This window comes from Castor canadensis, chromosome X (genome assembly GCF_047511655.1).
Source record: "Castor canadensis chromosome X, mCasCan1.hap1v2, whole genome shotgun sequence".
NCBI lineage: Eukaryota > Metazoa > Chordata > Mammalia > Rodentia > Castoridae > Castor > Castor canadensis.
This window is the reverse complement of record NC_133405.1, coordinates 84,902,562-84,914,882: the sequence shown is the minus strand read 5'-3', so window position 1 is coordinate 84,914,882 and position 12,321 is coordinate 84,902,562. Positions and strand designations below refer to the sequence as shown.

Genomic DNA, 12,321 nt, shown 5'->3' with positions numbered 1-12,321 from the left:
GACACATCTAGAAGGAGTAAAGCTACCACAAGGCAGAAACCTGGACTTGATTTCTATAGTTCTTGATTTCCAGGGGCAGGGCTGATTTGCAGTGCTTGCTGATTTCCATAATGTAGGTGTTCCTATCATGGCCAATTTCAAACTATGAATGTGATGATGCTGAATATGAATCTGGGAAAAGATGTTCAGAGCTCATTTCTGCAAGTTGATACCAGCCAGTTCCAGCACACCACTAAATGGAGGCAGCTTGAGAACATAAAATTTGGGTCTGGCCTAGTAGCAGATAATCTTGTTAGAAACGAGCTGGGCCATTCCTCATGGTGTTAATACCAACTGAAGAACAACATCCGTTTGGTGTTCTCCATACTCCTTATCTAAGTGGTTTGAACCTCACTTGTCTGCAGAGGAGTAAAAAGGAGGCAGGGAATTTTGTGCACTGGCAGGTGTGCTTCCAGTGTCAAATATTCATCCTATTATGAATGTTGTGTCAGCTGGAACACCCCATGAGCAATTGGCTCACCGTTAAACATTACAAGCTGTGGAGGAAAGTTTTAAAAATTGCATTGCCTACACTTTACTCCCCGGTTGATTAAATCAGAACCACCAGCAGTGAGAACAGACATCAGTAGTTTATAAATGTCCCCCTGGTGATTCCTATTTATAGCCAAAGTTGAGAATTACTGCCCCACACAACCTGGTCCTACCATCTAATCAACTTCTTCTGCTGTCTCCCCTCCTTAATCAGTTATCAGTCACACTGACCACCTTGCTATTCCAAGAACACACCAAATTCATTCATGATTATCATCCTTTGCATTGCTGTTCGTTCTGTTAAGAATGCTCCTTCTCTGCCCCTGCATGCCTAATCCTTCCTATTATCCAGGTTTCAACTCACCTGCCACATCCTCTGAGTAGCCCCCAAACAGTCTACTTCAATTAGCCCATCCCCCATTCCATCATATCACCCTATTTTATAGTTGTGTATATCAACATCTGAAAAGATTGAATTTATTATTTATCACTCATTTATTGTTTGTGGGTATCTACCAAAAGGGCACCTAACTTGAAGATAAGGCCCTTGGCTGTACTATTCACTGTGGTTTGCTCCCTTCTTCCCAGGAACACAGTAGCAAGTTATGAATGCAGGCTGACTTGTGTCCTCCTGGAGTCACATTCAAGTATATGAGAGTCCCAGAAAAAATTCTAATGTGAATAGAAGACTCCTGAGCCCACCTTTTGTTGGTCATTAGAATTCTCTTAATATACCCACATTCCTTTCTTATAATAGATTAGAGGAACCAAGGCAGCAAAGCTGGTTCTCAGATCTTCTTCCCTCCAGATCTATGCTCTTTTGTACTGTTACTTTTGTCTTGGAAGCATAGAGCCAGGGCCCATTTCAGAGGACACAGGTCATACAGACCTGGATTCCAATCCTGCTTGTGCCACTCACTCAACGTCTCTGAATCTGATTTTTCTCATCTCTAAAATAAAGATGTTATCTACCTGGAAAAGATCTTGAAAGAATTAAATAAGATAGCATCTTCACAGTCACCTTGAAGAGTACCAGTAAAACCATAGCAGGTTCTCCTCTCTCAGTTACTCTCCTCAAGCAAGTGAAGTGTTACTCCTCGTCACTTTGAAGAGGTAATGGATGGGTTTAAAGCAAACAAGGCAGATAAGTCAGGAGAGAGGAAAATAAAATATTTGCTCAGTTATAGTGGTTAAGTAGAAAGCATACGGCATCTTGGGTTGAAACTGCCTGCATAGAATGGGAAAATGGAATGGTTTGGCAAAAGGAATTTTGAGTTTCCCATGTCTGCTTCAGGCAGATTAGATTTAATTTTATGTTTTATATATTAGGTTCAATTTTAACTGTTTTATATATCTATGTCATGTTTTGTTTGTAAAAAGATTTCACTGCAAAAGAGAAAATAACCTTGATTAGTTGTATTTTCTTACATTCCATATATAAGTGAGGTCATGCAGCATTTGTCTTTCTGTGCTGCCTGGCTTATTGCACCTATCACGATATCCGCCATGTTCATCCATGATATTGCAAATGGCAGGAGTTCCTTCTTTTTAAAGGCTTATATAGCCTTTAAATGTATTTCACTGTGTAAATGTACTACGTTTTGTTTATCCGTTCATCCAATGATGGACACTTAGTTTGTTTCCACATTATAGCCTTTATAAATGTTGCTAAAAAAGATCACACTCACAGTCACAGAAGATAGAATGGTGGTTGCCTGGTAATGGATGCCAGTGGATGGAGAAAGGAGTGCTATTAATCAAAGAATTCAAAATTTCAATTAGACAGGAGGAATAAACTTTAGGGATCTATTGCACAACATGGTAAGCATAGTTAATAATAATGAATTGTGTATTTTAATATTGATAGGAGAGTAGACTTTGAATGTTCTCACAACAAAAATAATTAGGTGAAATGATGGGTGTTAATTAACTTCATTGAATCTTTTGACAATGAACATATATATACACACATCACATTATACCCCATAAATATGTACAGTTATTTCTCAATTTAAAAATTTAATGACTTGCTGGAGGCTTGGCTCAAAGTTCTGAGTTCAAAGACTAATACTGCCAATTTTTTAATTATTCATTTATTCACATGTACATACATTGTTGGGGTCATATCTCCCCCCTGCCCCCCTCCCCCGCCCTCCACCCTCCCCCTCCCTTCCAGGCAGAACTTGTTCTGCCTTTATGTCTAATTTTGTTGAAGAAAAGACATAAGCATAATAAGGAAGGCAAAGTGTTTTTGCTAGTTGAGATAAGGATAGCTATACAGAAATATTCCTAGCATTGCTTTCGTGTACACATGTGTTACAACCCATGTTGATTCATCTCTAACTGATCTTTACAATGGTTCCTGATCCCCTTCTCATGTTAACCTCTGTCACTTTAAGGTTTCTGTATTAGTTCCTCTGGAGTGGGGACATGAAACGCTTTCATGTTTTGGGTTTTCTACCTATTCCTATATATCCCGTATGATCTCTCCCTTTGTCATGTGATCCAAGTCCAACCACATTGCTGCATTTGCCCTAGATTAAAGTCCACATATGAGGGAAAACATCTTTGGTCTTCTGAGCCTGGCTAACCTCGCTCAGAATGATGTTCTCCAGTTCCATCCATTTACCTGCAAATGATAAGATTTCATTCTTCTTCATGGCTGAGTAAAATTCCATTGTGTACAAGTACCACATTTTCTTGATCCATTCATCAATAGTGGGGCATCTTGGTTGTTTCCATAACTTAGCTATTGTGAATAGTGCTGCAATAAACATGGGTGTGCAGGTGCCTCTGGAGTAACCTGTATTGCATTCCTTTGGGTATATCCCCAGGAGTGGGATTGCTGGATCATATGGCAGGCAGCGCTATTCACAATAGCCAATTATGGAAACAACCAAATTTTTTTCAATTTAATGCAAACTTGAGTAGATAGTATCTAAGGCTTTACATATTAAAACTGGATTCCAACCAAATATACTGTTTGATAGCTTCATTTTTGTTGTTTAAAAAAATGGTATATTATAAACATACTTTCAAGTTACAAAAAAAGACATTGAGATCATCATTAGTAACTGCACAGTGTTCCCTTGCGTGAATATGAATAATATATTTATCATTCCCCTACTAATAAACATTTAAATGTCTCAAATTTTCCCTGTTTAAATGATGCTGCAATGAACTCCTTTTGTGCCTGTCTGATTATTTTCTTATACAATATTCCTAGAAGTTGAATTTCTAGTAAAAGGCTCTACACTTTTTTAAATTATTTGAAACATATTACAAAATTACTCTCTAAAGAATTTGTACTGCCACCAACAATACCTCTCACCAACACTTTAGTATTTAACCTTTACCAAACTGACTTGTAAAAATGATATTTAATTTGTCTTTATATGATTTTCAGGGGAAGTGGACAGTTTTCCTATGTTTATTAGTCACTTGTATTTCTTCATGAGATTGCCTATTCATTCTGTTCCCTAGTTTTCTATTTTACCTTCTTATATCAAAGATATTGACCATTATTTTACATACTTGATAGCAACATTTTTTCTTAGTTTGTCGTTTCTATTTAAATTTTATTATGATGTTTATTTTACAGTAACATAAGAAATTTTAAATATTTTCTAGTTAAATCTTTCAAAATGTTCATTTATCTTTCCTTCATTGTCATGCCTTAAAAAACTCTTTTGTGACCTTCACATTTTCTTTCTTTTTCACCTGTATTTTCTATCAGTACTTCAGTGATTTCCTTGTTTTTTCATTAACATGATTAATCATCTAAAATTTATTTTGATTTTAACCAGTAATTTAACCTAATTTTTATTATTATTATTATTTTTGGCAATATAAGGGTTTGAACTCGGCCTTGCACTTGCTAATCAAATGCTCTACCACTTAAGCAATGCCTCCAACCCTTTTTACTTTAGTTTATTTTTCAGATAGAATCCCCTTTTTCCTGGGTGGGCCTCAGACTACAGTCCTCCTTTCTAAATTCTCCAGCATAGCTGGAATGAGAAGCATGTACCTATTTTCACTAACTTTTTGCCCAGACTGGCCTCAAACTGCAGTCTTATTTGATCTCCACGTCTACAGTAGCAGGGATTACTGGCATGAGAGCTACTACTAGGCTATTGGGTTTTTTCCAAATAATTAAGCTGGTGTTTTGACACCAAGTTGGCAAATAATCCATCCTTTCTTCACTGAATTGCAACGATGTATTTCATACACTATGTACATTTTTTGCTTTCCTGATTTCTTCTGCTAACTGATCTATGCTGCAGTTAATTTCAAACTGTTGTAATTTTATGGCTTAATAATACTTTAAATGCCTAGTAGAGACATTATCACACCTATACTGGAGTCATTATCAAACTATTGTAATTTTATGACTTAGTAATACTTTAAATGCCTGGAGGAGACATTATCACACATTTTATTTCTCCAGATAAACTTTGGGATTATTTTATCAAAATTTTGTTTAGGTTGTTTTAAACTTATGGAATTCATTGAGGTTAGAACTGAAATCCTTGCAACATTGCATCTTCTTGTCTAGGAACATGATACATCTTTCCATTTAGTTCAGGTCTTCTCTTACATATCTCAATGAAGTTTTTATTTCATTCATATAGGTCCTTCAGTAACACTCTCTATATAAAATATGATAAATTCTACATTCATCATCAGTCTTTTCTATAAGTTAGTAATGAGGATGATACTTCAGAACCTTTCTTTGTTTTCATGATACAACGACACTACTAGTGGGTAACTCCAGCCTGCCTTAGCTTTTCTACTGCAAATGCTAGTTCTTAGAATAAACAAATGGAAAGAAGCCTAATCACACATTGGTCTCAATTCATCTGCATGGGAAAATCATAGGGTTGATAGAAATAGGGAACCTATAGAAAAAAAATCTAAAGACTGTCTCATAGCCTCAGTTCCTGCTAGGGCTTTGAATTGTACTTAAGTTTTATGTTGAAAGAATAGGACTATGAAGAAAGGTGCAGAACACCACCAGGCAGTCAAAAATTTGAGAGACAGCTCACATGCGCAGTACCTCATGGCAGCCCATTATCTGACCATTTACAGTAGTCAAACTTTGGGGTTGTTCTAATGAGACAGTTATAAAGGATTTAATGAATGGTCTGTTTTTGTAGCTTTAGAGTATGATCTTGCATGCTTCAGCATGTATGAGGATTTTTTGCATTTTGCCAGTCATTTCACAATGACATTTTGTGAGAACTTGGTTATAGATTGTTGATACAATTTTGCTGTTGAAATTCAAGTGTCAAAGAGCTAAGTTTAATATTTGTAATATCTGACATGAGGGACCTGGGTAGGAGTTTGTATTCTCTGTGTTAATTATCCAGTCACCTAGATTATAGCATGGAAGCATAGAACCTTGTAGAACCACCTTGGAGCAGGCCCAGATCCCACTTACACACATACTTCTCTGTCAGCTGAATATAGACTGTACCCACAGGACCATATACTTCTGAATGGGAGATAAGAAAGTAATAAGGGGGATGAATTTTGTCAAAGTACATTATATTAATGTATGGAAATACCACAATGAAAGCTTTTTGTACAAATAATAGGTTATAAGAAACAAAGATGCTTGACACTCTCAGAATGCTTTGTCGTTAGTCTATAACCACCTACAATATGTCTCCAGTAGATGCAATTTCCAGATTTAGTGCTGGTTCTACCACCAGTTTGCTGTGGCTTGATGCATCTCAATACTTTGTGTCCATTTTTGTAACTGAGGAATCAACTATCACATCAGGCACTCTATTAGAAATCTTGCAAGGCCCTTTACAATTTAGAGATTCTGTTTCTAATTAGGTCTAGTTGGCCAGAGCTTATAGACAGATGAGTTTGCTAGAAGAGAGAGTCTTATAACAGAACCCAGAGATATGATGGGCCGAGAGAAGGTGGAGCAATCACTTTGCAGGGATGCTACGGGGGAATTCAAGTCTCATGTGGAGAAGTGGGTATAATGTGACCAGACAATATTCAAAATTCTTTCCAATCCTTTAGAGTCATAGCCTTACAGATTGTGGTTTGGAGCAAATGAAGGATGTGATGCCTGGCAAATCAATATCTCTGATGAACATAAATGAAAAAAATCATTAACAAAATACTAGCAAACTAAATTCAACAGCAAATTAAAAGGATCATTCATCATGATCAAATGAGACTTATTCCTGTGATTCAAGGATGGTTCAACATATGAAAATAATAAATGTAATACATCACATCAATAAAATTAAGGACAAAAACAATATGCTTATCTCAATAGAGGCAAAAAAGCATTTCATAAAACTCAACATCTTCTCATGATAAAACTGTCAACAAATCAGATATAGAAGGACTGTTCCTCGACACAAAATAAAGGCCATATATGACAAACCTATAGTTAACTTTATACTCAACAGGGAAAAAGTTTTGGCTTTTCCTCTAAGATCAGGAAAAAAGCAAAGATGTCCACTCTCACCACTTCTAGTCAACACAATGCTGGAAGTATTAGATGATTTCATCTTAATGAGCCTCATTTTCTTTATTGTATAATAGGATATAGAATAATTCAACTACTTTGTATGAGATTATTACTAAACTTTGTTTAAAATTCAAATGAGAGGAATTAATGTTATTATTAAGAACCCTAAATACTTCAGCCATATAGGCAGAGAAATAGAATAAATAGGAAAGGAGCAATAGAAACTTGGGGATTTTACATTGGATCTGCCATCATTTGGTGAAGTGATCATTCAGATAAAAGAAGTGGATTGGAAGAAACCTTGAGAGGCTATTAGTTCCATCTCCTGCCTCTGCCCCAAATTGTGCAGGTGGATCATGGTCTCATTTTCAGGAACTCCAGAATAGACACATACACACACACACACACACACACACACACACACACCTGTGCATTAACATACATATGAATACACATTTGTGCATAAGCATGTTGTTTATGCCTATGTTGAATATAGCTTGCAACATCAGTGCTACTTTAAAGCATCTTAAATGTTTCTGGATGGTTTTAAAAAACAAAGAGTACAGGGTAAATGTTTCTAGATGTAAGTAACGTTGCAGTAAGTTACTATCCTAAAAGGACACAGTAAAGAGAAAAGAGACCATTATTTTGCATAATTTCTTGTTCACCAGAGGAAAGACTGCAAATTTCATGCTGCAGATAAAATCTAGACAGCTTTCAAGACTGCTAGAGCTAGAAAATCTTTTAATGACTTTCTAGTTCAATCCATTTCATATTATCAATGAAATCCAGAAAGGGAAAAGGACTTGCCCAAGGTCATATAGTAAACTGATGATAAGGCTTAACAAGGATCCAGATTTTGTGACTTCCGGGCCAGTCCTTTAAACTGGGACTTGAATATTTTTGTCCAGTAAAGATTTTCTTCTGTAACATCAACACTTAGAACATTGCCTGGCATATAATACATGCTCGGTAAATGTTGAATTCATATTCAATTACATTGGTTGTACTCAACTTTGGACTTCTACCTGAGTAAACCATCAAGGATATATATGCTTTAGGTCACCTTGTTTTAAGCCAAAATACACCCTAGGAAAGGTATGAACTAAAGAAATGATTTGCATTCCAAATTGAATGAGCCCACTTTTCTGTATTTTTCACTGTAACCTCGCTCATGTTGATTTTCTTTCAGAAGTGGAATCTAGAACTCCTCTGAGGCCCAGGAGCTAGTAACCTGTGGAAGACAAGATTTCTCAAAGAAGTCAAATACTTCCAGCTTGAGCTTATTTCTGTAATCAGTGTGATGAGCTACTCTTGAGGAACATAGCAGCACCAATACTGTGGTGGTGCCTCACTTCTAGAACACCCACAGAGCTAGAACTGAACCTACTGGAATTGACTAAAGGGACTGTTTTCTAGGATCTGACACCCAAAGTCTGCATGGCATTCATAGAACCATATTTCTGTGCATATATTACAGTCCTCAGTTTGTAGCAGAAAAAAGCTATTACCAAATTAGGTATTCTGCTTATACAAATAAGATCTCTTGGCACAGTGGAAAGAGTACTGACCTAAAGGCCTTGGTTTTCTCATCTATTAAATAAAGGTGAATATAGCACCTACCTCAAAGCGCTGCTGATATGTTTCACTTAAATGGCATATGTAAACCCCTAATAATGGCCTAGTTCACAGTAGGTGCCCAATAAATGACAGTTTTGTTCTTCAGAGACCTCTGATTCAGTGTGCTTCTTCAGGAAAACTACTTCCCCAGAATTCATCCTTGGAATGAAAGGGTTGTGCTGGTGTGCTTTTTTAACAGTTCCTTCAAGCCCTCCATTTTGGAGTTCGTTGACAAAGGGAAGAAGGAAAGACGAAAGAGAAAAATAAGAAAAGGAAACAAAAAAAGGGAGAGGAAGGAAAAGAATCCTTTGTTATAGTAACACTAACCCCATATTCTAGCAAGTAGCTCTTAAAAGCAGTGCTTTGCTGAGTTGGTTACTACTGAATCTCCCACATAAAATAACCTCTTATAGCAGATGTATTTCTGCACCTGATCTGTACATTTTAGACTTGGAAAAGGGAAAAACTCTGAGCTGTAGTTAAATTTGTGTTTTGTTGTGGTTTTTTCCCCCTTCTTCCAAATAGCAATCGCTCTACAGTTTTTCTTCCTTCTCTTACCTACCACAAACATTTCTCCTTTGACAGAAGAAGCTTCTCCTAAGTCCCACTCTATCCAGTATCCCAATGAATAGCAATAAATGTGAGGAAAAAATACCAAGGTCATGGAGAATAAAAGGATGGAGCGAGGAGAATACACAAGCTTAAGCTGGAGAAGGGTTATAGGCATTAGAGGTTCTGCATATTTGAAAGCAGCTAAAGACGTGTTTTTGTCTGTTTCTGCTGGTGACTTTGTTTATCTGGGTATCTCTCTGTTCCACGTGTGTATTCAGTCAGTCTATCCCTGCTTCTTGAGAGCTTACTGTGTGCCAGGCTTGTACTGGGAGCAAAGGAGCAAAGCATTGAGCAAAATAAGTTTTGGGATTTTTTTTTGTCAGTACTGGAGTTTGAACTCAGGGCTTTGTGCTTGCTAAGCAGGTGCTTTACCACTTGAGCCATGCCTCCAGACCTGAGATAGGGTATTGTTTTTTGCCTGGGCTGGTCTGGACCACAATCCTATTTATGTTTCCCTCAATAGCTGGAACGTCAGATGCATGCTACCACACCGAGCTTTTAAGACAGGGTCTTGTGAGCATTTTTGCAGGTGCTGCCTTCAATCTACAATCCTCTGATCTCCACCTCCTGAGTAGCTAGAATTACAGGCCTGAGCCACCAATACCCAGCCAAAATACATGTTTTTGAGAGGAACTCCACATCTTTCTTTGAGTGGCTGTTATCATGAGGATTGTGTGTGTGTGTGTGCACGTGCGCATTTCTCTGTGTATCTGTAATGACTCCAGCTGTGCACAATAGTGATCTTTGCTCCTCTGCTGGCTTCAAAGGACTTCTTTTCGTTAGCTGTGACTCAGCACATAAAGAGTGGGGTTTATCTCTTTGATTTTTGTAACCTGAAAGATTGGGAATATGCTCAATAGCAATTTAAGCAGCCATTAGGCTCATAGAGTTCTCTTTTATGGAAGTTTTACCTATACTGGTGTTATGAAAAATAAACATCTTATTACTTCAAGTATGACTCTATGTATAAATACAGATGTCAGTAGGAGGATACATTAGCTGATCCTAAGTCCCTGCTGTGCCATGCTAAAGGAGTGAGAATTCCTCAATTGATCATCTTCTCATGGGCATTCATTGGCTTTTAGTCAAGATAGAGCATCTTATTTTTAAAAACCAGTGATTAATCCTAATAATGACAATATCAACAGGGCCTACACACATATGAAAATCAAGCAATATAGCACACAATTAAATGACACCATTTTAATAGTTAGATTCTGTGTGTTCAAATTGTTTGGGGTGATTGTCTGCTTTTGTCATCTGGTAGGATATATCTTCATGCCTTTTTGCCTAGAAATGCTCAAGGAAAGAGACTTGGAAACATATTTAAGTCTGATATTTTTGTATGTGTTCTCCCAGGGAAACAAAAGTACCTGTGTGCCAGCAGAAATGATTGCACCATTGATAAATTCCGAAGAAAAAATTGTCCATCTTGTCGTCTGCGGAAATGCTATGAAGCAGGAATGACTCTGGGAGGTATGATACTTTTCTTCCTCTTTCTCCTTATCCTCCATCTCTCTCCCTCTTTCGCTCTCTAATTCTCTCCTTAAACCTGATTTTCCTCTGCGATGCTTTTACGGGGACCCAGCTATAGAGTCTAGCTGAGCCTTTCATAGCCAATGTGGCCATCAGCCAGTTTGTGCCTTCTTTATCCTAAACTATGCTAGTCCCCACTCTGGGGTTCAGCATAGGAGCAGGAGGTGTGAAGCAGAGGTCAGGAGACACCAGAGGGTAAGTGAGGATGGACTTGACTGAGTAGAGTTTCCAAGGGTACATAATGGTACTAGCCTGATTCTGTTCAATAGTAGCTAGGATGAGGGAACTAATGAATTCAAATCAGTAACAGGTGCAGAACGACCGAGGCACAGGCTGGCTCTGAACACCAAGGAGTATCCCTCAGCTTACTGCTGTGTATGTTGTATAGCCAGCCACCTGGAATGATAAAGCTGCTTCTCTTTGGATCCTATGACTAGGTTGCCAAATGAAGCCAATTTCCAATCCTACATCTCCCAGGGATGAGAGGCCTTTTAATCATTTCCTTTTCTTTCCGAATCTATTGATCATTTCCAAAATCATTTTCTCAGTAGTATGGTAGCTTGATAAAAGGAAGATACAGCCCTTTTAAGCCTCTCTCATAAGGCTCTTTGTCCCTTGAGCCTGTGTCTACCATGAGCACTGTCATCGTTCCAGAATGGCTTGACACCAGTTGACTGACACTTATATTTTCCTTCTCCAAATTTCTCATCTGTTCATGTTTGCACCTACTCAGTGCCAGGGTTCTCCCTGCTGCCTGCTGCTTCCTAAAAGATACAATCTTTCATTAGAAAAGCAAGCTCATTAGTATACTTTGATTTAGAAATGGAACTCAAAGAAAGCCAAGCCTATTTCAGGGTACCTGAAACTGTAGTCTCATACTTGATTATTTATTATCAGCTTGGAAAACCCAAGTGCTTGGAATGCAACCCTCCCTCCTCCTTCTCAAAGCTAATTTAGAGCAATTGTCCATCTCTAGCTTTCTATGAGGTACTTAACACCTTGTCTGCCTATGTGCACATTTATAGACACTCACTTGTTTTCTAACTCTGGATCAGGGTCATGTGTGGGTTTCCATGTAGATAACTATATCCTATTTATCCCTCCTCATAGGCTAGTAGTAGGGTTTGAACTCAGGGACTTGCACTTGCTAGATAGGACCTCTACCATGTGAGTTATACCCCCAGCACAGTAGTGTTCTTTATACAGACCAAAATATCATAAACAGATTGACCAAAGCTTAATCTGAGGCAGTTTTGATCAGAATCATCTCAAGTAATATCTAGTAGTCTCAGCTATCACAGGCAGAAGCCCTTGAGTGACTTTCCAGGCAACCACATTAAATAAGATTCAAATATTTGAGAAAATCAACCTGGATTCTTCTTTCTTGGTGAACCCTAAAGAAATCCTATAATTGTAGTCTGGAAGAAGACTGGATGGGTAGGGATTGCAGAGGAAAAGCCAGGAAAGGTGGCAAAGATAGAGAAAAAGGAACTTTCCTCCATATGAATGTTGCAAATCCATGG

At 37.8% G+C, this 12,321-nt stretch overlaps 1 protein-coding gene across 1 annotated transcript in view; it reads left to right on the top strand.

Moving 5' to 3' along the window:
- The window catches only part of LOC109675617 (androgen receptor), a 166,890-nt gene that overhangs the window by 121,047 nt on the left and 33,522 nt on the right, over window positions 1-12,321 (top strand). Inside the window, exon 3 of the mRNA XM_074064294.1 lies at window positions 10,622-10,738. Within this exon, the coding sequence (XP_073920395.1) occupies window positions 10,622-10,738 (117 nt within the window). The remainder of the gene's footprint in view (window positions 1-10,621; window positions 10,739-12,321) is intronic.